This window comes from Panthera pardus, unplaced genomic scaffold (assembly GCF_024362965.1).
Source record: "Panthera pardus isolate Hobbes unplaced genomic scaffold, ASM2436296v1 HiC_scaffold_16, whole genome shotgun sequence".
Taxonomy (NCBI): Eukaryota; Metazoa; Chordata; class Mammalia; order Carnivora; family Felidae; genus Panthera; species Panthera pardus.
This window is the reverse complement of record NW_026526721.1, coordinates 127,644,673-127,672,171: the sequence shown is the minus strand read 5'-3', so window position 1 is coordinate 127,672,171 and position 27,499 is coordinate 127,644,673. Positions and strand designations below refer to the sequence as shown.

The following is a 27,499-nucleotide window of genomic DNA, read 5'->3' as shown; positions in this document are numbered from 1 at the left end:
CTTTTCTCAGAGAGTAAAATAAATAAAATCGCCATCATTTACTACTGACCTGCCCCAAATCTACTTCCAGCTCACAGAAACACTAATTCCTGCCCAACTGAAGATGTTTCAATGAACTCAGCTTCTACTTTCCCCAAAATAAGAAAGCAGAAATAATTTCCATTAAAAAATTAAAAAAAGAACAGTTTCCCACAAAAGGACTTCTATTTCTAAATTTTTTTTCATTTTTTTCCCCGTAGCTTTCCCACAGTTTTCTTCCTCTAATATTGCCTTTTCCTGTACAAGGCAAACCAGACATCTTTTTATGCTGTTTTTCTTTTCCTAAGGAAAAAGTAATGTATCTTGAAGACAAACCATTCCCAAGACTAGTGATAAATATTAAAAAACAAAAAAAAACAAAAAAAAAATTTTAAAGGTGAATCACCTATATTACCTTGACGAAGTAAAAAAATAAAAAGCAGTTGGCACTAAGATAGCTATTTCAAATATCTGTGTTTAAACAATTTTTAAAACTGTTTATTTATTTTGTAAGAATGTACCCCTAGTCCAAAGTAACTATGTTTTAAAAAATTTGGGGCCAAAAAATTTACAAAAGGCTTTTCAGTTCAACCTAATAAAAATGATATCTAGAAAATATTCCACATTATTACGTCTGTCTTTAAAAGTTCAGATTCTAAAGCATTCCTAAGGCACGGTGTTCCGGAAGACATGTGCTTCTGCTGGTGTTGTATGATGTACGAAGCATCTATGACTGGTTCCAAGTGAGCCCCGACAGGCACAGTGCTCCTGATGCTGTGGGACTGTGAGAAGCGAGTCAGACATAAGCCCCCAGGGCTGCATGGAACTCCGTGAGACACTGTACCAGCTGCTGGAACTTGGGCCTCTCCTCTGGGTCTAAGGCCCAGCAACAGGCCATCACAGCAAATCTGCAGAGTGACACAAATGGAAAATTGGGTTAATGATAATACAGTACTCCTAATCTTCTGGTCAATTAGATGCCAGTTATGTTTTTTGTCTAAAGGTGGGCATGGAAAAAATGATATTAAAAACCAATGAATATTACTATATGTTGGCAGTTCTAAAATGAAAAGAAACTAAAACAAGTTACCTGGATTTTATGTGTGGATTTCCATTCTTCATGATGTCATATCAAAATACATCAGCAAATACAGAGATTTCATATAAATACCTAAAACCCATGTTTTCTGAGAGAAAGAACTTGAAGGAAGTAGAAAGTTTATCTAAGCTCTAAGCACCCTACATCTACAGTGAAATCAGTGCAAAAGCTGCCACCTCACCTTGGTGTATAAAGCTTCGGGGGATTCAGGAACTGAGACCAGAGTCACGTGTGCACCCAATCACCCCTGAATAGCCTCCTGCCCCCCTCAATCCCATAATTTATATGGGAAGTTACACGATGAAAGCAGGTAACAGGAACTATCTCAGTCACTAGCCTGGAGCAGTTTCCTTACATATCAGTTGACGCCAATTGACAAGGTAAGATGACAGTGAGAAAGGCTTTTTATAACTAAGGCTGTATAAATAAAAGTCAGATACTCACTCTACATAGAATAACTGACACAGTATTCAGTACTGTCTTACTATGTACATTATTAGTCTCTCAGATTAGACTTACAAATAGAAGAACAATAAAATGTTCTAATGACAAATGTATTAAAGAGTGAATGAGTCTGGTTTACTTTGCGATTCTCTATGAGTCTAATTCAAATCCAAAGAGTCATTATTCTCTAAAGGAAAGTCTCTGTATGAATACAGACACCGGCTCTTCTTTTATCCCAGTATCATAAATGGAGTGAAACCCATGTCTTCAAATTCAGAAACACTTACAGCTCATCAGGACAGTTGATTGGTTGGGCTATTCGGTAGCCATCTTTCAAGTACGCAGCCATCTCAAAGGGATCAATGTCCACATACGGTGTCTGTCCCAGAGTCATGAGCTCCCACAGCGTCACTCCAAAGGCCCACTAAGGAGAGGAGGAGAAACACGATGAGGCAACATTTACAACATGGGCAGACTGCTGCTGCCCATGACCAGGGATGAACCGAAAATAGCACCCAATCTTAAAGGAAGCAAAACATCTACCAAAAGAAGTCTATGATAGCTACTTAGTTTCTCTGAGACAGAAAAGAGCATTTTGGGGCGCCTGGGTGGCTCAGTTGGTTGAGCGTCCAACTTCAGCTCAGGTCATGATCTCACAGTTAGTGAATTTGAGCTCTGTGTCGGGTTCTGTGCTGACAGCTCGGAGCCTGGAACCTGCTTCGGATTCTGTGTCTCCCTCTCTCTCTGCCCCTAGCCTGCTTACACTCTCTTTTTCTCTCTCAAAAATAAACATTAAAAAAGAAAGAAAGAAAAAAGAAAAGAGCATTTTAATGAATGCACCCTTTAATGTGAATATCATTATTATATATTCTAAGGTAATTAGATCCCTTGGAATGAACTGTTTTTACTGTTGATTACAAGACTCACCACCCTAGGGGCGTCTGGGTGGCTCAGTCAGTTAAGCATCTGACTTCAGCTCAGGTCATGATCTTGCAGTTTGTGAGTTCAAGCCCCGCATCAGGCTCTGTGCTGACCACTCAGAACCTGGAGCCTGCTCTGGATTCTGTATCTTCCTCTCTCTCTACCCCTCCCCTGTTCACACTTTCTCTCTCTCAAAATAAATAAACATAAAAAAAAAAAAAAAAAAAAAGACCCACCACCCACCACCATTAATTATATCTAAGATTTTCCTAAAATGAAAAATCTGTTACATTATATAACTATAGTTAGTGTCCACAACTGAAAAGTGGAAAATGAATAAAACTTAAGCCTAACTGCAGGAAGGGCATTCTGAATACACGAAATATGTAAACTATTTAAATATAAGATGTCATGGATTTTTACTATATTCAAATAATTTAAATCAATAAATGAAAGTATCTTGAAAAAACATCTTTGGACCTTGCTTGAGTAAAAGATCAGATTTATTTAAAATCAACATGTGAACTGTCAGTAAGAACAGAAATCATAAGCAGTGGCAACAGTGTTTATTCATGGTCCAAGCAGGACTCCCCATTTTGGCCCTGGCTCACAGGGATTGCTATCCTGGCTCACAGGGATTGTGCAGCAGGCAGGCAACACGTCTACACAGAGTTATTGCCATGTGGTCAGAAAGGGCTCAGAGCAGGAACTCCCACTGATCCACTGCCACTTGTGAACCCTGAGGTCAGAACAGCTGAAGCTGGATGAAGAGGAAGATATCTGTGTACCATGGTATCGTGTTTATGAGTCCCTTCTGTTCTAGACATTTTGAATCCTTTACGTTATCTAATTCTCACAAAAAACCTGTGAGAAGCACTGGTAGCCCAATTTTACAGGTAAGAAAAACTGAGGCCAGAGAAATAACTGGCCCCAAAAACCAAATTTTTTAAGTGAAGGAGAAAAAAAATTAAGAAAAAGAAAAACACACGAGTCAAAAATGAGTCTGTGTACAAAATCTGAGCATAGTGCATTAAATTTTAAGTAATTATTTTTCAATAACAAAATCGAGAAATACTCCCTAAAGTATACAAATTAAAAAAAACCCTTATATTAGTGAACAATAGCTTTATTTCTTATTATAATCTATGCAAAAAAAAAAAAAAAAGCAGTGGAAAGATATCTTTTAGGATATTTAAAAAACTATCAATGGAGAATTCTGTACCAAGCCAAAATATACTTCAAAAATGAAGGCAAAAATACAGCATTTTTTAGACAAACAGAAGCTGAGATGGAAATTAGGATCTACACAAAAAAATGAATAATACTAAAAACATGAGTAACAACTAGATTTTTTTTATTTTAAAGTTTCTTTAATAGATTGTTTAAAGCAAAAACAGTAACAGTGTATTGTGGGGCTTATAATGTATATAGTAGTAAAATGTATGTCCACAGTAGCATAAAGGATGGAAGGAGATACTAAGTGGAAATATTATAAATGCTCTACCATTAAACATGAGTGGTAGAATATTATTTGAAAGTCGAAGGTGTACGCTGTAAACTCTAGGAGAGGGTTCTCAACCTCAGCACTATGTATATTGTGGGCTGCATAATTCTTTGCTGTGAGAGGCTATCCTGTATCTTGTGGGATCCTTAGCAATATCCTTGGCCTCTACCCACTAGATGCCCCAAGTGTGGTAACTGAAATTACCTCCAGATCTTACTCAATATCCCCTGGTGGGGAGGGTAAAAATGCCCCTAGCTGAAGGTGAAAACCACTAAGTTAGACTAATCAAAGAAAAGAAAGGACACACACTACTGATGCCAGGAATGAAAGAGCATCATTACATCAAAAAATATGAACTCAACTTTATGACAATAAATTCAATTAACTTAGATGAAATAAACAAATTCCTCAAAAGATGTCAATTATCAAAGTAGACATAAGAATAAACAGAAAATGTATGTAGCTTATATCTATTACAGAAATTGAATGCATAGTTAAAAATGTTTCCACAAAGAAAACTGCATCCAGTTTCACTGGGTGAATTCTACCAAATTTGAAAGAGAAAAAGACAAACCTTTATTAGTTTCCTAGGGCTGCCATAATGAAGTACCACAAACTGGGTGGCTTACACAACAGTATGTATTATCTCACAGTTCTAGAGTCTAGAAGCTTATTCTCAGCTTCTGGTGGCAGCCAGAAATCCTTGGTGTTCTTAGGCTTACAGCCGTGGCAACTCACTCTGCCTGTTTTCACTGACATTCTCCCTTCCCATGTCTGTGTCTCTTCTTATAAGGACACTAGTCATACTGGATTAAAGTACACCCTAATTGAGTATGACCTCATCTTAACACTATGTCTGCAATGACCCTATTTCCAATTAATGTCACATTCTAAGGTACTGTGGTTTAGGACCTCAACCTAGTTTTTAGGGGGGCACAATTCAACCTATAACACAATCCCATACAAATTCTTCTCAGAAAATGGAGGAAGGGAATATTTCCCAACTCATTTTGAGGCTAGCATACCCTTAAATACCAAAACCAAAGAGTTAATAAGCCTTTGGAACTCAGTATCCTTTTCATTAACAGATCATTAGGGTGGAGCAATGCCCATCCCTGAGGTCTAGGTTTTTGAAGGGGGATGGAGTGCAGGGGAGAGTGGAGAGAAAGGGACGACAGGTGGATGGAGTGCAGGGGAGAGTGGAGAGAAAGGGAGGACAGGTGGGGAGGGATGTATAATTTTAAAATCTCCATAGAGACAGCCTACTGGAATTTTCCTTAAAACTGCTGGTTTAAAAATGGAAAAATGATTTCAAATTAATAAAATTTAAAGGAAGGTGCCTGCATACATCTAGGTATTTATCTATCTTAAAGGCTCACTCTAGGTGAACTTTTAATAATGATAATAATTAGTAGTACATAATTTTAAAAATCATGTCCAATTTCCATATGGAAGGCAGTTCACCACCCTGATGCAATAGAGCCCAAAGAAGTAAAACTGGTTGGGTGTTCTCACCCTTTCTTCATGAGATGAGATGGGCCTGTTCTTACTCACTGGATTGTGGCAGCAGCTGTGGAAAAGGAATAATCCAAACTAGATTTTGGAGGAATAAACAATGGGAATTAGTAACAAGTGGATACTGCCATTTTGTACACAAGGAATAACCCCACCCACTGACAATGGAGGTACATTCTATCAATTTCTGACTGTAAGGGACTTTCACAGTAATGCTGCTGGTATCTGAGATCTGGACATACACGGGTATGAAAATAGTATAATGTGCATAAGCTGACTGTAAAAAAATTACTTCTTTCGCATTGTTCTGTTCACATTATTTTCACTAAGCTTCCACCTAAGGTTCTCATATTACATATTGCAACACTAATAAACACCAAAAAAAAAAAAAAAAAAAAAAAAAAAAAGAACAATAAAGCCAAAGGGTACACTGCAGTTTCATTTCCTTAAAAGCCAACAAAAGTGATTAATTACATGTTGGCTCACCAACCTTTAAAAAAAAAAAAAAAAAATCAAGACCAAACAGCACAAGGATGATTTGTGGAAAAATTGCTCTCTAAAGTCTTCCGATAACTAAGCCATTTAAAATTTAGACAGACTTATTCTATAATTTCCTTTTGTTTGACGTCGTTGGAAAGGGGGCAATAAGAAGGTCAAGCTGTTTTTTCCAGAGTTTTATGAAAGGCTATTGCTATATCCGTTTAAAGAACATTTAGAGAATAACAAGTGTTCTTTTATTCGTCATATTCTCTTCCCCCAACTTGTGTTATTTTATAGCTTAATATATAGGACATGAAACTTTTTTTTCACTAACAACATATACTGATGTGAGCTGTCAAAAGGTATACAAATAAGATTTTTTTTTTTTTTTTTTGCTTTTTAAATGTAATATTAACTAATGCTGGGTCTATTCAGAGATTTCCATTCTGTTACTTCAGGAATTTATAAGGCAAGGCTGACCTCAGTGTACTATATACTGTTGAGAAAAGAATTTTGTCCATTTCTAAAGGGTCTCAATAAAAGCAGGACAATCAGGTATTTTATGGCTGGCCTTTCTGTTAGTACTAGAAACCTAACAACCCCTTCTCACGTATGAAAATGGATTCAGATGACCAAAGTGCAATTAATTTAATCTGGGTCAAGTGTTTTCTAAGCTTGACTAATGAGAAGAATCATCTAGGGTGTCTGTGACAAGTACACATTCCCCAGTCCTATCCTAATCATTTTGATTTCCGGAACTCACTCTTTCTCTCCATCCATTCATTTATTCATTTTAGAGAGAGAAAGAGAGAGAGAACAAGAACAGGGGAGAAGGGCAGAGGGGGGCAGAAAGAGAGAATCTTAAGCAAGATCCATGCTCAGTGCAGAGCCCCACATGGGGCTCAATCCCACAATCCTGCAATCATGACTTAAGCCAAAACCAAGAGTCAGACACTCAATGACGGAGCCACCCAGGCACCCTGGAACTCAGTATTATAAACAAGAGTCCTTGTTCAGTCTTAAGATCCAGCAAACTTAGGAATTAATTTTAAATGTGTTAGCAAATGGTGGTCAGGTAACAAAGATAGTTTTTATTTTTATTTTTATTGTAGTTTGGCTGACACTGAATAAACTGCACACGAAGTGCTCAATTTGGTAAGCTGATACATGTATATATTCCTGCAACCATTGCCACAATCAAGATAATGAACATATCCATCACCTCCAAAAGATTCTTTCTATTCTAATCCTTTCCCCCTGCCCCTCCCCACCACTACCCCTACCATCCCCAAGTAATCATTAATCTGCTTTCTGTCACTGGTTTGCATTTTCTAGAATTTTCTATAAATGGAATCATTCAAAGAGTACACTTTTTTGCCTAGCTTCTTTCACTTAGAGTAATGATTCTGGCACTCATCTAGGACACAGCATGTACTGAGAGTTCATCCCTTTCATTGTTGAATAGTAGTCCATTATATGAATACAGCAGCTTGTTCATCCATTTACCTGTTGATGGACATTTGGATTATTTTCTGGTTTAGTTACTGAAAGCTGTTATAAACATCTGTGTACAAGTACTGGCAAGGATACATGCTTTCATCTATCTAGGGGCAAAATGACTGGATATGGTAGATACGTTTAACTTTTTAAGAAACCGCAAACTGTTTTCCAAAGCGAACGTACCATTATGTATTAGATTCCCACCAGTAGCAGAAGAACACTACAGTTCTTCCATGTTCTTGTAAACACTTGTCTTTTCAATTTTAGTCATACAAATGGGTGTGTAATGCTATCTTGCTGTGGTTTTAACTTGCATTCTCCTAATAACTAATGAACTTGATATTTTCATGTGCTTATTTGCCATACATCTTCATTGGTAAAGTGTCTCTTCAAATATTTTGCCTATTTTTGTTACTGAGGGGTTTTTTTTTTGTTTATTTTTGAGAGAGAGACAGACAGAACGTGAGCAGGGGAGGGGCAGAGAGAGAGAGGGAGACACCGAATCCTAAGCAGGTTCCAGGCTCTGAGCTGTCAGCACATGGCCTGACATGGGGCTCGAACTCACGAACCACGAAATCATGACTTGAGCTGAAATCAGATGCCTGACTGAGCCACCCAGGTGCCCGTTACTGAGTTTTAAGAGTTCTTTATATATTCTGCATGTATTTCCTGTATCAGACATATGATTTGCAAATATTTTCTGAGTGTGACTTGCCTTTTCATTCTCCTAATACTTAGTGCCAGCATTACCTGGTCTTGATTACTGTAATTTGAAATCAGACTTCTAACTTTTTTTTTTTCAAAGCTCTTTTGGCTACTCTAGGTCCTCCACATTTCCATATCAATTTTAGAATCAATCTGTCAATTTCTACCAAAAAAATTAAAAGCCTGCAAAATTTTTGTTTGGGACTATGTTGAATCTATAGATAACTTGGAGAAAACATCTTAATATTGAGTCTTCTGATCAATAAACAAGGTATAACTCTCTGTTTATACAGGTCTTTAATTTCTATTAACAACGTTTTATAGCTTTCATTGTGTAGATATTTCATATTTTAGTTACATGTATTCCTAAGAATTTCATGTTTTTTAATGCTTATATGTTTTTTAAAAACCTAGGTAGAGAAAACAATATGGAGGTTCCTCAAAAAATTAAAAATAGATCTGGATACAATCCAGTAACTCCACTTCTAGGTACAGCCAAAGGAAATGAAAACAGTATTTTCAACAGATAAATGCACCCCCATGTTTACTGTAGCATTATTCACAATAGCCAAGATATGGAAACAACCTAAATGCCCATCAACAGATGAATGCATAACAAAGAGGTGGTATATATACAATGGAATATTAGCCATAAGAAAGGATACCCCGCCATTTATAACAGTATGGATGGACTTTGAATATATTATGCTAAGTGAGATAAGTCAGAGAAAGGTAAGTAATATACACTATCACTTATATGTGGAATCCAAAAAAGTCAAACTCATAAAAAATAGAGAGTAAAATGGTGGTTACCAGAGGATGACGGGTGAAGGATAAAACTGATGTTGTTTAAGGATACAAACTTGCAATGAGTGGTAAATAAGCCATAGTGATCTAATGCATAGTATAACAAGTATAGACTATAATACTGTAATTATATGATAAATATCACTGTAACAGCAATATTACAATATATAAATGTATCAAAGTAACATGTTATAACCTTACATTTACAATGTTATGTCAAATATATGCAATAAAATAAGAATGACCAAAACAACTTTTAATTCTGATTTTTCATTATTTGTATATAGAAATACAACTGATTTTTACACATTGATCTTGTATCCTAACATTTTTTAAACTTGATTATTAGTTCTAGTAACTATTTCGTATATCACACTGGATTTTCTTCATAGATGATCATGTTGTCCACAAATAATCACTTTTTCCTATCCAATCCTTCCTTGTGTTTTATTTCCTTTTCTTGCCTTAGTGCACTGGCTAGAACCTCAAGTACAACACTGAAGAGAAGTGATGGAGAGTAGGCATCCTTGTCTTGTTCCTGTTATTAGGTAAAAACAATTCAGTCTTTCAGCATTAAGTATTATGTTAGTTATAGGTGTTTTTGTTTTGGTAGATGTCCTTTATCAGATTGAGGAAGTTCTCTTCTATTCCTAGACTGTTGAGAATTTTTATTAGGAATGAATTGAGGATTTTTTTCCGTAATACTTCTTCTGCATCTATTGAGATGATCATATAGTTTTTCTTTTTTAGTATATTAATACAGTAAATTGCACTGCTTGATTTTCAAACGGTAAACAAACTTGTATACTCAGGCTAAAGCCAATGTGGTCATAAAGTGATTTTTTAAATATATTTTGGATTCTAGTTGCTAAATAAACTTTTGTTTAGAATTTTAACATCTATGATCATGAGAAATAATAATCTAGTATCTTTTCTTCTGATCTTTGGTGATGTTTCAAAGTAGTGCTGACCCTGTAGAATGAATTAGAAAGTATTCTCTCCTCAATTTTCTTGAAGAGAATGTATAGAATTTGTATTATTTCTTTCTTAAATGTCTAGAATACCAGTGCCCTAGAGTTCACTCTGGACCCAGAGTCTTCTCTTTCAGGAAGGTTTTTAACTAAACAATTTCTTTATAGGGCTACTCAGATCATCTACTTTTTGAGTGAGCTCTGAAAGTTATTTTCCAAAGTATTTGTCCACTTCACCTAAGTGTGTGAATTTACTGGGAAAAAGTTGTTCATAATATTCTTACTACTTAATACTTGCAAAGAACCTGTAATGCTGTCACCTTCCTCTATCATTATATTGTTAATGGGCAACTTATTTCTTTTTTCTTGATTAGTCTGGTGAGAGATTTATCATAAACGATATTCTCACAATTTCACAGTGAAAATCAATTTCACTAATTTTCTCTATTATTTTTCTATTTCATATTTCACTGACTTCTGTCTATAATATTATCTTTTTTCATCTACCTACTTGGGGTTTAAGTTGCTCTTTTTCTAGTTTGTTAAGATGAAAACTAAGATCACTAATTTGAGACTTTTCTTATCTAATATTGATGTTTAGTAGTGTATATATTCCTCCTTGAGTAGCATCCCTCAAGCTTTGAAATATATTTTTTCATTCAATTCTAAATATTTCATAATTTCCTTCTTTTAATAGTTTATTTGAGAGAGAACACACACACATATGCGAGTCAGGAAGGGGTAGAGAGGGAGAGAGAAACTCCCAATCAGGCTCTGGGCTGTCAGTGCAGAGCCCAACATGGGGCTTAATCTCAGAAACTGAGCCAAAATCAAGAGTTGGACGCTTAACTGACTGAGTCACCTAAGTGCCCCAAAATTTCTCTTTTGATTTCTTCTCTGACACATGGGTTATTTGGAATGTATTATTTAGTTTCTATATGTTTGGGAATTTTCTAGAGTCCTATTTTTGATTTCTAATTCAATTCCACTGTGTTCACAAAACTCTACTTTGCATGAATTCAATCTTTTTATATTTATTGATTTCTTTTATGGACTGGAATATGGTCTATCTCAGCAAATATTCCATGTACACTTGAAAAGAATATGGATTCTGCTGTTGTTGGGTAGAGTGTTTTGTAGTTGTCAATGAGATCCAGGTTGGTGGACACTGTCATTCAAATCTATATCCTTACCAATTTTCTATTTTATCAATGAGAGAGGAACACTGAAATGTGTTCAATTATGTTTTAAAGAGAGTCAAATAGTAAGAAAAAATTTACATATTTATGCATATAGTTACCATTTCTGGTGCTCTCTGGTTCCTTTGTAAATTTTTTTTTAATGTTTATTTGTTCTTGAGAGACAGAGAGAGAGAGCGTGAGCAGGGGAGGGGCAGAGAGAGAGGGAGACACAGAATCTGAAGCAGGCTCCAGGATCTGAGCTGTCAGCACAGAGCCAGACACAGAGCTCGAACTCACAAACCACAAGATCATGACCTGAGCCAAAGTCAGATGCTTAACTGACTGAGCCACCCAGGCGCCCCTCTGTCTCTGATTCCTTTGTATAAATCCATATTTCCATCTGGTATCATTGGTTCCTAAAGGGCTTCTTTTAATATTTTTTGTAATGTGGGTTTGCTCATGACAATTATTTCAGCTTTGGTATTTCTAAAAAGTCTTTCTTTCCCCTTCATTTTTGAAAGATATGTTCACTGGGTATAGAATTCTATATTCATAGGATTTTTTTCTTACAGTACTTTAAAAACATTGTTTAACTGTCTTCTCCCTTGCATTGCTTCTAGTAAGAAATTTGTTGCCATCCTTTTCCTATTTCCTTTGTATATTAATGTTTTTCTTCTGGCTGCTTTTAAGACTTTCTCTTTGCTACTAGTTCTGAGAACTTTGATTATAATGTACTGTGGTTTCATTTCTTCTTGCTTCTTGGGTTTGGGGTTTGCTCAGTTCTTAGATCTGTGGGTCTACAGTTTTCACCAAATTTGGAAACATTTGTCTTTATTTCTCATTCTTTCTGTCCCTCTCCTTCAATCTGTGGACACCAATTACACATATATTCAGCAACCTGAAGCTGTCCCACAGCTCAATGAGAGATCTTTCTTCAAGAACTTCCTGTATCTTCTCTCTCCTTCTACTTCTCACTTTACTCCCATCTCAGAAGAAAGGTATTCCTCCTCCCATGCCAAGACTACACCTTCACCTGGCCTCCTGGGCCCATTTCACCTATCATCTCTTGGGCTGCCCCTCCAAAAACCACATGTCAATCTCTTTATTTTCATGTTTCCCTGGCCTAAAAACCAAACCAAACAAACCCAATAAAAAACAAAACAAAAAAGTAACAAAACCTCTCTTAATTCTGCCATCCCATCAAGCTAAGATCACTTCATTCCTCTTAACAGCTGTACTTCTTCCAAGTGTAATCTACTTATTGCCACCCCCCCCCATCTCCCACAGACCCCACAACAATCACATATATCTTTAATGATTTACTAAACCCACTCATTCAAATGTCCTCAATGATTTCCTAATCCTCTCTGACCACTGCAGGTATGTTTATAGACTAAAGTCTCCTTGAAACTATTTCCTTCCTTGGCTTCTGTGATGCAACATTCAATTTAATTCTTTATTCATCTTTCTTTTTTCACTAACTGATACTACATATTCCCTATATTCTTCCCTTGGTTTTCTTTTCTCTCTATTCACTACCTCTGGGATCAAATGCTCCTGTTCATTCAATCCTCACTTTAATGAAGCTTATGTCCAATTTCTAATATCTTGCTTCTGTGTTGTTCCAGAACTCCAGACCCACATTTGATCCATTAGTATCTTGAACTCAACATGCCCCATATATCAAATCAATCATGTTTTCCCCCAAACCAGATATTCTACCTGTTGTCTTCAATTGTGTTATATCTTCACACTAACTTAAGATTTACCTCAACAGCAGAACTAAATAGTACAGAGCAAAGATTTCACTGAAGTTTTTGGAAATATGGGCCCCAAGTAGAAAGGCAGAATAAACATCTATGCAATAGATCTAATGGTTAAGAAGGAAGCCTCAGTGACAAAAGTCAATTAATAAATTTACTCATAAATAACAACTGTAGTCAAAACAGATGGAATCTCTGAAGTAAGGTCTGTGGGAGTAAGACAAGAAGAAATGTGAGATTCAGCATGGAAATAGAGAGGATAAGAGGTCAGTGTGAGCCATTCAGGATTCTTTTACACATTCAAGTACACAGCTCTCTTAAGGATAAGATTAACACAGTTGGCTGTGAATGTTCTTAAAATAAATGACCCAAAAAGGCATATCTATATATGTCAACTTCAATTCTGTAACTATGGAACATCTGCTAAAGGAAAGTAAGTAAAGCAGAGTTTCTACTACCCATTCTGGAAAGAATGACTTATGCATAAAAATATAATGCAGCATGTGGTAGGTGCCGTTAGACAGGTACAAGACTTTCTGGATATCCAAAGAAGACCAAATTAAAGAGCATAAAAGTACCTTGTGTATTTGGACTCAGCAGGAATTCAAGATTGGATGAAATGCGGACTATAAGGAAATGTACAACGGAAAATATAAAGCTAAAAATGGAAGATGAGGTAAGAAACAGAAGGCTCTGAAAACTAGGGGAAGGATCATGGATTTTTCTTTACCAACTCCCTGTGATCAAGAGTTCACTTTGAAGATCAAAATATCATGGAGGAATATTCCTAGCAGTGAAAGAAAGCTAGTGTTCACTTAACTTACTAACATTAATTGATTTTCACAAGTTTTCAAAACTGATATCCACTGTGCACAAGGTACAGATGTTATTATTATATACTCCTTCCTAAATATCCAATTTCTAAAGCTTTTATTATTCTATGAATTTTAGTTTTCAGACACATAGTTTCTAGGTCTTTTTCAATAACTGATATATATGTACAGGAGTAAATTACTTTTAAAAAGCTTAAATATTTAAAATTTAAGATATAACAAATTTATACAAGTCACCCTTAAAATGGACCTTTCAACAATTCTTCAAGGTTAATGGTCTACCTAAAAATCTTGACACTCTTCCAGATTTATCATTGTGGCAAGTATTTTTTTTATCCCAGCTAAACAAACCCAGATACACAATGACTGTATACAAAATGCACTGACTGCATCAGATATCAAATTTAGTACATGCTGCTAACTCAACTTCAAAAACTGGCAATCTTTAGGCACAGAGTGTCATACATGATTGAAAAGACATGACTTCTACTATGAAACTGCCCTAGGATCTGTGATTAAGAAAGACAGCAGAGCCAATATTGGATGCCTATCATGCCATTACACATATCTGCTATTTATGACACTTTACAGTACCAGCTGCTTAGACATTGCCCCATCAAAACACAGGCTATTTGAAGGGAATGTTAAATACAATGATAAGGACAAGGAAGTGAAAGGAAAGGGAAAGGGATGTTCACGAGACCTCCTGAAAAAAATAGCTATTCTTAGGGAAAGCCTAATACAGAAAATGTATCAAGGGCAATACTTGATCACAAGACAGCAACCAGTCACCTCTGAAAATAATAACTGTTCCTAAAGTAAATCCATTTATTCCTCTTTCCCAGGAAATACTACTAGGACTATTAAAATAATACTATTAAATACAACTAAGCAATATTTTAATATTAATAATATTAAGCTTTAAATCTTTATTTCCTAATGTCTGAATGATCCTTTCACCTCTCCAGTTTTTTCTTAATATCTTTATATCAATTCCTCTTAATGCTAATTTTTATTTAGTTATATTTATTGAAGTATAGTTGACACAAAATATCAAATTAGTTTCAGGTGTACAACATAGTGATTTGACAAGTCTATACGTTATGCTACGCTCACAAGTGTTAGCTACAATCTGTCACCATTCAGTGCAACTCTATTCCCCTTAAAATGTGAATTTTATGTTTAAATCATGAGTCTAAGATTGTTGATGTGTAAAATCTGCAACTATAATGGAAATGAATAAATACTGGGAATCTACACATTATTCTAAAATTAGTAAGAAACAATATAAAATAGAAAGTTTTCCATACTTTTAAAAACATTAGGTATTATCCCAGTGAAGAAATAGGCAAAAGACATGAATAGACACTTCTCCAAAGAAGACATCCAGATGGCCAACCAACACATGAAAAAATGCTCAACATCACTCATCATCAGGGAAATACAAATCAAAACCACAATGAGATACCACCTCACACCTGTCAGAGTGGCTAACCTTAACCACTCAGGAAACAACAGATGTTGGCAAGGATGCAGAGAAAGAGGATCTCTTTTTCACTGCTGGTGGGAATGCAAACTGGTGCAGCCACTCTGGAAAGCAGTATGGAGGTTCCTCAAAAAATTAAAAATAGAACTGCCCTATGACCCAGCAATTGCATTACTAGGTATTTATCCAAGGGATACAGGTGTGCTGTTTCGAAGGGACACATGCACCCCCATGTTTATAGCAGCACTATCAACATTAGACAAAGTATGGAAAGAGCCCAAATGTCCATTGATGAATGAATGGATAAAGAAGATGTGGTATATATATACAATGGAGTATTACTCAGCAATCAAAAAGAATGAAATCTTGCCATTTGCAACTACGTGCATGGAACTAGAGGATATAATGCTAAGCGAAATTAATCAGAAAAAGACAAATATCATATGACTCCATTCATATGAGGAATTTAAGAGACAAACAGATGAACATAAGGGAAGAGAAGCAAAAAAAAAAAACAGGGAGGGGGACAAAACATAAGAGACTCTTAAATATAGAGAACCATCAGAGGGTTGCTGGAGGGGTTGTGGGAGGGGGGATGGGCTAAACGGGAAAGGGGCATTAAGGAAATCTACTCCTGAAATCATTGTTGCACTATATGCTAACCTGGATATAAATTTAAAAATAAATTATAAAACTTTCAAATAAATAAAACAAAAACAAAAAACGTAGAAGCTATAGTTCTCAAACCCCTCCTCCCCCAAATACTACATATTCTCTGAAAACCGTACCTTTCTCTTTGATACCACAGTAGTTCAGAAGACCACTCTTCATGAGTGTATTACCAATGTGAATTTCTTCTGCTTAAGGCATGGGCAATGACTTTCCATGACACTGGGCAAATGAGCAGTAAGAAGCACTCTGCTATAGATATAGTTATCTAGATACCTAGATCTAGATAACTAAATTTCCCTCCTTCTTCTAGGTCATCTTTAATGTTCACAAAATAAATACTGTAAAGGCACAAGAAACACATTTTAATTTACTCTGTACCCTAAAACTGTTCAAATACCTTAGAGTCTCCTCATTACAGTAAGTCATACTGATAAGATTAGCATGGAAATCATTTCCTTGACTTGTTTTTGCCAAGAAAATGTTTTTTAAAAACAATGTAATACTATAAAGACAAAAAAGTACTAAGAAAGAAACTCTTAATTGTGCATTCCTGATTGCATTTAGTCTCTTAATAGAAGGTAGTCTCTTAATAGCAGAATTATGTTAGCTACTATAATTACCTAAATAATTGAAAGAAGATATAAATCAAGAAATCTATTTTCAAATAAAGGAAAAGAAAGTCACACACAAAAATCCATGGTGGTATCTATATCTGATGAAAACAGAATAAAAACAATATCCAGAAATTCTTAAGAATGCCTAAGATGATGTCATATCTTGGAATAATAAAACAGATTTATAACCAGTCAGATCTAGTTGTGCATATTTCCTAAGTTCAACAGTTAAAAGCTGATATTAACATTATAAGAATATTGACATACTGAAATATTGAATCTTTTCAGTAAAAATTATGGAAACACAATCAAGAGATGCAATGTATTATTTTTAAGATAGAAAACATTAATGTATTTCCAAACAAATCACACAGAATTTTCAACTATAAAAAAAAAAGCAAAAATGTTAAGGCTCTTTTAAAGGACAAAGAAAATGCCCCCTCCAAGGCAGTTATATCATTTGTTAGGTGCTACATTTACACCTGAAATGTGTATTTTACATGTGTAGGACTCTGTTGGGAGTGGAGTTATGTTACTTATCTTGCATATGACTACACACAAAGCTTTTCAGCCCCAAACCAGCATTTCAAATGGAGGTTTTGAACCCCCAACTCCATCCATAATGGAAAAGTGGGAACAGAGAACAATGATTATGCATAAAGATTTTCAATACAAGTGTTAACAAGCAATCTTTAACATTTGTGTTTTAATGTAAGAATTCAAAAAGTATTTAATCCCACAAAACTGAATACACTAATAGTGAGTGTGACATCACAGTCCTAGGACACAGAAAAGTGTTCCTATTCCTTTTAATCTTAACTATCCAAGACAAAAGATATTTAAAGGGAAAATATATACACACACATATATTTTAAAAGAAATGAATTTCTAAGAATCTAAAGAAGAAAAATCTGAACATTTTAGGAGCTAACCATATTAAATGTAAATCCATGGGTTTTCTCACTATCACATTCTAAGTACAGCCAGAAGAATTTGGGGCACACAGAGATTTCAAGTAAGTTTATGCCAAGATACACTAAAAGTAATTATGATTTTAAAGTAAGTCTGCTGTTAAGTTGCTCACCATTAAGTTCGTGGAGATTTTTTAAAAATAAAGCTGTCAAGTGATCAAGCAGCAAGCAACAAGGTATCTAGTACAACTACATTCTGATAGAAGACAGATTCTTACATAAAATATATGAACTCTTGCAAAATTTATAAAATACCATAACCATAAAAGTAACTAATTCTAAATATAATTTTGAAATGTTTGCTCAAGTAAACCATGTATCCTCAACTTGGGACTTGACCAGCTAATACAGGACAGTGTACTCGGCTGAAGAGATGTAGATCACATTGCTCAGGGATGTATTATTATTTTTTTAATGTTTATTTTTGAAGGTAAGAGATACAAAGCGGGAGCAGAGGAGGGACAAAGAAAGAGGGAGACACAGAATCCAAGCGGGCTGCAGACTATGAGTGGTCCACACAGAGCCCGACACGGGGCTTGAACCCATGAACCATGAGATCATGACCTGAGCCGAAGTCGGATGCTTAACTGACTGAGCCACCCAGGCACCCCACCTAGGGATGTATTATTAACTATAGTTTCATTGGTTGAAAGTGTATTATCTAATTTAACTTTCACTCAGGAGTTCCTGTGAAATATTTAATCATAAATGTTATAAAAAATAATTCCATTACTTCTCAAACTTAGAGTGGAATACCTACGCAGCTAAATACATTAAATTAAGCAGTGCATTTTCTAGGGGCTTCCACTGTAAGAGCAAACAGCACTATTGGCCATCTTGTATATTCCCTTGAAATAGAAACTATCACTACTCCTTTTACTGAGAGATTAATCAAACAATCCCCAATCTCTTGAAGTTACATGGCATACTTGTTATTTAAGAAACATCTTCCATTTCCTGCCCATTAGACTAGTTTTGGGTTCACCCCAACTGCCCCTTCATTTCTGCTAAGGCAATTATGCTATATTTCAATGAGTAACAAAATCACAAATTTTAAAAATCAACCATGGAAAAAAATAGTAATATCCCAAAGAGATGAGTGACTTAATCTTTTAAATCAACAATAGAGTAAGAATTTTAAAAAGCTATATTGAACAAAGTTACTTTTCTTCACTCAAAAATGTTCAGATGTAGGCTTTTCTATTAAAGGGGTAGATCTGAAAACCATATAGTTCTAGTTTAACTGATATTATGTTTTAAGCTATGTGCTAAAAACGTTAAACTCATTTGCACTCCCATGAAAACAGCTTTGCTTAATGTAGAAGCTGGCAAAGAATTCCAGCTACAATTCAGAACTTCTAAATAAAGATCTGGCAACCTCCAAAACATACCAATAAGAGCATAATTTGTCCTTACTGATATTCATACAGGAGCTGTGTGCTAGACTAAAATCAAACTCTGCTTTCCCATTTTATATTATTTGAGAAAAATCGGTATCAAAACTGAAAATACAACCTTTCCCTCCCCCCCCACCAAAAAAAGCTTATCCTGGATTATATAGGTGGGTCCTAAATGCAATCATAAATATCTTTATAAGAGACAGGCAGAAGGAGTTTTAAGAGACAGACACACACAGAAGAGAAGGTGATAGGAACATGCAGCAGAGAGATGCAGCCATGAGCCAAGAAATCCCAACAGCCATCAGCAGCTGGAAAAAACAAGGAAAGTTTCCCCCTTAGGGGCTCTGGAGGGAGCATGGCCCTGCCTACACCTTCATATCAGACATCTGACCTCCAGAATTCAATTGTGAGAATAAACCTCTCTTGTTTTACCACCAAGGTTGCATAGTTTGTTACAGCATCCAGAGGACACTAATACAACTAAGGAAATGAGGGCATTAGAAGAGTAATCCTTAAAGCACACAAACTTAGAAGTAAAAGGGTAACCCTATATTATAAACAAAATCTATTGATGTAAACACAAGATACAAGGATATAGTAAGCCCAATTTTTACAGTTGAAACTTCAAAGCAAACAATTCTATAAGATTTTATATTTATTTATTTTTAAAAATTTATGTCAAGTTAGCCAATATATAGTGTATACAGTGTGCTCTTGGCTTTGGGGGTAGATTCCTGTGACTCATCGTTTACATACAATACCCAGTGCTCATCCCAACAAGTGCCCTCCTCAATGCCCATCACCCATTTCTCCCCTTCCCCAACCCCCATCAACCCTCAGTTTGCTCTCTGCATTCAAGTCTCTTATGGTTTTATATTTAATACTAACGTATCATTGAGTGGTCACAGAGGGCGAACCTATAAGCAAAAGTTTTACCTAATCTCTATTCAGCTACAGTAACAAACTGTACTGAGATAGAAAAATAAATCCATCTTTCAAATCAGACTAAAAAGTGAGAAATTAAAAGCAATTTAAAATGTCTACAAAATACCCACAAGTAAACGTGGCTACTGAAACTATTCATCACTAAGTATAAAGGATCCCACTATATGATCTTCTCTGGTGGGCAGAACTACTCAGAAACAGACAAAAGGGAAGAGAGTGGCATCTGGGGAATTACAAATAACACAGTTCATAATGTTAGAAGAGGATGTTTGAAAGGAACAATAAATCTTTATGATCTGGCAATCACTTGGTTCTTCTGAGACTTACATAAGAAAAAAAAAACCCAAATACTGAAATCTCTCTAAGCCTTAGTATCTACCTTTAAAACTGGGATATTCGTGTCTAGCTACTTCATAGTGTTAACAGCCCCCTCACAGGGTTACTCTGAGGATGAAACGTGATTACACACATTGATGGCCCATGGTCTGAGTCACAGCATCTTTCCATGAACTGGCTGACTGGAGCTAACTACACTTGCTTTCTCAATGAAACATTTCAGGGAACAGTTACTAAATTTAAAAAAATATATAGAAAAAAAATTAAAACATAAAGCCTCTTCACCATTCTATTGATATACAAGATTCCCAGCACTTACCACATCACTAGCACTGGAGAACTCATTATTGACGAGACTTTCCAGAGCCATCCACCGAACTGGCCTGTTTTCATTGTCCCCCAGACAGTGATAGTCCATGGGGAACAAGTCTCTGGAGAGGGCATTGTCTGTGATCTTAACTTGAAGTGTGTCATCAATCCTGAAAAGTAAAGACATGAGCATCAAATGCAATCAGACTGCTTAAAACATATGAATCAGGGTTACTCTTACAATTCCCACAGTAACTCCTGGAGAGAGCCCAAATCCAGGGAAAACGAAACATCAAAGGACAGTGACAAGCTCATGGCACCTACACACAGTTCCTAGCAGCCAGGTCTTTGTGGATGACTTCCCTTCTGGCCAGATAGCTCATTCCACAGGCAATCTGAATGGCCATGTGTACGAGGTCTTGTTGAGAAATTGCCTGTGGTTAAAAAAAAAAAAAAAAAAAAAAAAAATGACACTGCTTGTAGTTAGCACAAAAATTATGATGGCAGCTACTTATTTTATTCCACAATCCTACTCCATCCCAAAATACTTCTTTACACCTACACTTGACTTTTAAAAAGCTACTTCTTGACCAAGAATATGTTCCCATTGCTCCCTAATATTTGTATCTACTAGTACTTATCATTCTGTAATGTAACTTACCATTTATTTCACACTGTCTCTCTCATCTGTTAGGTAGATCTCCCCAACAACTAGGACTTACAATAGGTGCCCAATAAATATCTGTTCCATGAATGCCGAATTCTCAAGATAATATTTCAAATGTTTATTATTTGATAACCTGTTCTTTAAAATCAAAAGTTTTTATTAGGAGATTATCTCTGGAGACCATTTTCAAACTAATATAAGTCTATAGCTCTCACTACTGATATGCTCCTCTAGAGCCAGTATGCTAGTACTGTGGGCTAAGGAGTGAAATTCTTCCCTCAGGTAATGTTGATGGGCCGCAGCCTCCAACAATTTTTGGGGAACCCTGGCTTTAATCCTGTCAATTTACAAAGCATATTGACTTATAGGTCACTCGATGCAGCATTTGAATCCACTTTCTCTGGGCAACTGTAGTAAGTACATCATTATAAACTCTAAAACAAACAATACAGCTACAAGTTACAGTAGGCAACAAAACACCAGCTAGGCTTTACTACCACTACCATCATAATGTGTCTGGAATATAACCAAATGCTTCACAGCCATGTGCACAAGCAGCAAAGAGAAGGAAACTCCTAAGTGATCGATATCTTATAGCCAAGCATATTAAAAACAGATCCATTATCCCCATAATCTAGACCTCCAGTCACGACCAGCTTTTGGTATAATATGGACCAAATGACTCTGTCAAGTGTGTTTCCATTCCTACAAGGGAGATCTAGTACCAGTGCCTTCAAAGAGTTATCAGGAAAATGGCTGAGATGGTGTTAGAGAGGGTCTGAGGTGATTATAAATAAACACACAATGGATAAAAGGCAAAAGTTCAGCCATCAGTAGAGTTCAACCTTTAAGACAGGAATCATAAACCATCTTACTCTAAATCAACAGGGTATAAATATCTTCTAGTTCATTTTGAGTTTCTTTTTATAGGTTTTTAAACAGTTTATATATAGGAAGGTTAACATCTATTTTCAAAGATAATATCAGAAGTTCCCGGCAAATAATTAGTATTGGGGCAAATTTTTCTCACCTGAGGATTATTGGCCTCTACTAATTTGCACTGCCGTAAAAACAACTTAAGATTCCCCCAATTCATGTAAGGCAGTATCACCATGGGCTTTTCTCCTTCTTCTATACACACATGCGTAATAGGAAGAAGATTTCTACAAAATAATGAAATCAGGAGAAAGACAAGTGAAATCTAAAACCTCAAGGGCTTATTTTTAATAAAAAGCAATAAAGGTAACCTAAAACAAAACCAGAAAATCTCAAGCATACTTAAAAACATGATAACCATTAAAAATGTAATAATGTTATAAATGCCCCTTAAAACTAGACATCAGTGTTTCCCACATATACACTTGGTGGATAGATAGGGAAAAGCTGTAAACTCAAAGTTGTTTCCTGTGGACTGGATTCTCTGAAGACACTCTCTAGTCACACTAAAACTTTACTCTTATGGGGTAATCAGAAACATCTAAAAAATGACTTGATGTGTTTCTATAACATCCTCTTTAGTCCATCAACACATTAAAGAAAAGCAGACCCCATGCAGACTATGGACCAGAATATGCTATCAAGAAGGCCTCAGAGAGGCTGCAACTGCCACAAAAGCCAAGATGCCCTTAGCTGGTCCCATGGGACTTAGAATCTGATTTCCAAATCCTAAATTTACCATGTACTGTTTGTGCAACCATCTCTCCTGGCCTTAGTTTCCATACCTCTAACATGGCATCATACCAACCATAAAATGTTGTTATGATGTACAAGATAAAGCCAACCATGTAGTAAACAGTATTGTTTCTCTAAATTTCCATGGCACACATAAATACTTTCATCCTATTTCCTGACGACACCTCTTTCCATTGATACCTGGAAATAATTTAATTTTCTTCAAGGTTTGTAACTTTTTACATAATTATCTCATTTTCCCAACTATGCCAAAAAGGGAAAAAACATGAATTCTTATTTTTATGCCCAATGCTTTGTATTCTGTGCTATAGAAAATAAGCATTTAATAAATATTTGATAAATAACACAAGTATCACAGCCTTAAAAACGATCCTACTCCTTAACTTAGTAAATTCTGCCTCTAAGGATATTTAATAAAGAAATAATATCAAACATTAAAAAGCTACATGAACAAGGATAGTTAATGAAATATTAATAGCAAAAAGTTACAAACAACTAACAGCACACCCAAATAGCAGGATAGTACATAACAATTAAATGGTCACAAAGAGATGTTAAGAAGAGTAAAAGTTTATCTTATATGAAAGCAAGATACAAAATTTACATATGTGTGCAGGATAATTTCAAAGATGGGAGAATAATAAAACTCTGCACAGAAATATGACAAGAATTAAAAGTTGTTGTCTTTGAGTTGTGGGGCTTTAGATCATTTCTATCTTGCTTTTTCTGTTTTGTTTTTTTCTAAATTGTTTCAATTGAGCATGTGTCTCTCTTAAAACCACAGTCACACAACTCTGACCCAACGGCGCACAAGTGAAAGCTGCGGACTCCTCTACTGCTATGTAGGACTTACTAATAGGGAAAGCACTGACCCCTAAGCAGCAGAAAATGAGGACTCAAGGGGCGCCTGGGTGGCGCAGTCGGTTAAGCGTCCGACTTCAGCCAGGTCACGATCTCGCGGTCCGTGAGTTCGAGCCCCGCGTCAGGCTCTTGGCTGTTGGCTCGGAGCCTGGAGCCTGTTTCCGATTCTGTGTCTCCCTCTCTCTCTGCCCCTCCCCCGTTCATGCTCTGTCTCTCTCTGTCCCAAAAATAAAATACAAAACGTTGAAAAAAAAAAATTTAAAAAAAAATAAAAATAAAAAATAAAAAAAAAAAAAGAAAATGAGGACTCAAGAGATTAGTAGACCTGCACAAAAAAACCTAGTACAGCTTCTGCTTGCCATTACAGCCTAAGAGTGGCAGTGATGATTAGTCCCACTCAGTTGAGTGAAGAAACCCATGCAAAGAGAGGTTAGGTTATCTGCCAAGCACAAACAACAAGTGCATGGAGAAGAAAATTCAAAACTTCATCCAGTTCCAAAACCCTTTGCTTTTCCCTGGCTCACTGGATATTCCCTCCCGGGAGAGCAAGAAGGAATGCATGGGAAGTAACACTGCCTCTTTTCTTACCAAGTCCCATGCACACTAAAATGAGTACAACAGGTTTGCATTCAGGTTTAACTGAGCACACAATGATTTTAGGTGTAATGTGAAGAGTTACCTGATCTAACATCCCCAAAATTATTTCTCTGCTCCTCTCCTCAGGTCTGAAATTCACTGAGCAGAGTTAAAGGTATTTTATCCAGGCACAGTAAGTTTGCTGTTTGAGATCAAATCATTTGCTCTATCACCAGGGGATTAAAAGCCCTCTAGGAGAGGTAACAAGTTGCATGAACATGTTTTTTTTAAATTTTTTAAATATTTTATTTATTTTTGAAAGACAGAGACAGAGCGCAAGCAGGGGAGGGGCAGAGACAGAGGGAGACACAGAATCTGAAGCAGGCTCCAGGCTCTGAGCTGTCAGCACAGAGCCCCACGTGGAGCGCGAACCCACGAACCGTGAGGCCACAATCTGAGCCAAAGTCAGACACTTAACCAACTGAACCACCTGGGCACCCCTGCATGAACATGTTTTAAAGTACAAATGGCTGGCCTTCATTCTATCCATTTTATAAAGAAAAGGAGAATAAAAAGGAAGATCCGGGACCTAGATGAAGAGCGGATGAGAGTAGATACTGGTGCTGTAGGCAAGAACAAGGTAGAAACAGGGAAGGTTCTGTGGGGACATGAGACAACTGCACGCAGTTCTCAGTCTTGCCAAGCGTGCCTGCAGAGTGAGGGCCGGGAGGCACTCAGTGTGAGGTCACCACCAGGCAACTTCAGGCCAATGGAGAGCCAAACTGCACACAGAAATAACTCAACAGTACTTTAATATGAAGCACTTCGGATGTAATTAAAATAAATTGGTATCTTTTTATTTATACAGGTATTTCAATTTACAGTAAATATTATTCTCATAAATTCCAGTAGAAAAAGGAATAAAAAGAATTTCAAAATACTTAAAATATATCAACACTTTACAATTCTTACTCTTGGAATGTTAAAACATGAAGTAAACATGCTTTGCATGTGGAATTGCGTGCCACAACCAGTTTTAAAAAGTTAAATTCTGAAATGAGGTGTCATTTCTTACTAAGTGTATTTTGTTGGCTTGATAAGTTGTACAATATGAACACTGAAGATCATTAGTTCATTTTTGTCCCTCAGGCCTAGCAGAGTTCCAAGTACAAAACTGGTGCTAAATGAATTAGAATAAGAGAATGAACAAATAAATGCACAGACGCACCCATGATACTCATTAAAAACTAGGAGTCCTGGTATTACTCTACAGCCAGGAAGAACAATTAGCCATGACCAAACTAGACAATCTGCCTTTAGAAGACTTTCCCCAACCGCTGAATGTCCAGTATGAGCCCTATTCAGCATGTGGCATTCCATCACCTAAGGTGTCCTGGGCTGCTAATTCATCCTGATAGGATGCTGGAAAACCGTACAGGCTAAAGCCACATGAGAAATGCTGCAAATACTTGCTCTGAACGTTATTCAGCCAAAGCACCTAGGCTACAGTGGATATAAAACTGCTTCTTGGGAAAATCTTGGCTTTGTCTACATTTATCCCTGTTTCCCACTTCTGTGAAGTGTACAGACCTTTTATCAGGGTAAGAATACTAGGTAGGTACCTAAATACTAGGTTACATTACATACTAGTATTAAACACTTTTGGCTCTTCCTCTCAGAGTCAGCAGAATAGAACATCAAGCACTTCCAGTCTGGTCAAGAAGGACATTTCTAAATGACCATTATCCAGTTCTTGTTTTGTTACTCAAAGGAAACAAAATGTATTTTTTATAAAATATAATCTCAGGAATGTTATCCATGCATTCCTCTGTAAATACGTTCTATACTTGGACTGAATCAGACCAATGGAAGGTAACATTCTTCAATCACTTGACTTTAACCCTTCAATGGGACATCCTCAGTCCGACCATTACTGTATGTTCAATTTTTTCAGACACCCTGGGCTTTTTTATGCTCAATGAAACTAAAAAGTGTATCTGTTCATTATATTAATCAATGCCCCAAGTATGATAAGCCTAATGTGACATCTACTTGAGGATTTGAAACTAGGAAAACTTTTTTCCTCCCCCAAAGAACATTTGTTTCTTTCCCTTCTAATACTGAGATTCATCAACTTTTAATGTTTCCCCAGAAACTAAAAGATGTTTTATGTTCAATCACAGCAAAAATATTTGTATCCTTATTGTTGGGTTATTTGTTTTCTCCTCCACCATCACAAAGCCATAAAACTCGACTTTCATTACCATTTTATTGCTCTCACTACTGCTGCCTTCTTTTTAGCTTCTCAAATTCTTTCAAATAGGAACCAAAGTATAAATGAAACTCAAAAATAAAACTCTGCATAGTCATCTTATTTTTTGGCAGAACTAAAGTAACTGCTCAAAGTACAAAGAAATTAAAATGCATGATGCCTTTTGCATGCATCACTTGTGTGTGTGTGTGTGTGTGTGTGTGTGTGTGTGTGTGTGTTTCCCCAGAAGTCCATAAATATCTTCCAACAGGGATGGTCACTGACCCATTTTTTTAAACATATGCAACCAAATCTGCAATAGGCATACAAATTAAGCTGACTCTATGTAGTTTTTCTTTTTAAAAACCTTGCCCCAATACTGATACTGCAGCATGTTGAGATACGATATTTAAGTCCTTTTTGTTTCAGAAGATAGAGCTTTTGTTATAGCTCTGTAAGAGGACTGATATGAGTTGTTTTTTTTTTTTTAAAGTTCTTCATACAGAACTACAAGTATTTCTTAAAAACCATACTATGACCTAATGACAAGATCCTGGTCAACCATTCGATGAACTGCTCCAAATCTTTTTTAAATGTAGATATGAATTCATAGTTACTTATATAAAAAGTTAGATACATTGCTCTGTTATATTAAGAAGCCTGTTAACCTTGTTAAAGATAATAATGGTATTATGATTATATGAAAACATCTTCGGAGCACCTGGGTGGTTCAGTCATTAAGCATTTGACTCTTGATTTTCAGCTTGGGTCATCTCACGGTTCGTGAGGTTCAGCCCCACATTGGGTTCTGCGCTGACAGCGCAGAGCCTGCTTGGATTCTCCCTCCCTCTCTCTCTGCCCCTCCCCGACTTGTTCCCTCTCTCTCAATAAATAAATATTTAAAAAAAAAATCTTCATGGGGGGAGGGGAATTGCAGTCTGGAAATGAATTTAAGTGCTGAGATGTCTAGTTTACTTT

At 36.2% G+C, this 27,499-nt stretch overlaps 1 protein-coding gene across 3 annotated transcripts in view; it reads right to left on the bottom strand.

Annotated features, from left to right (window-relative positions):
* Window positions 1-490: 490 nt before the first annotated feature.
* The window catches only part of RYK (receptor like tyrosine kinase), a 67,610-nt gene continuing 40,601 nt past the window's right edge, over window positions 491-27,499 (bottom strand). For all 3 annotated transcript variants that reach the window (XM_053903797.1, XM_053903798.1, XM_053903799.1), the window contains 5 exons: window positions 22,177-22,304; window positions 20,799-20,913; window positions 20,485-20,644; window positions 1,849-1,985; window positions 491-926 (listed from right to left, as the gene is read on the bottom strand). In XM_053903797.1, coding sequence (XP_053759772.1) covers window positions 815-926; window positions 1,849-1,985; window positions 20,485-20,644; window positions 20,799-20,913; window positions 22,177-22,304 — 652 coding nt within the window. In that variant the 3' untranslated portion in view covers window positions 491-814. The remainder of the gene's footprint in view (window positions 927-1,848; window positions 1,986-20,484; window positions 20,645-20,798; window positions 20,914-22,176; window positions 22,305-27,499) is intronic.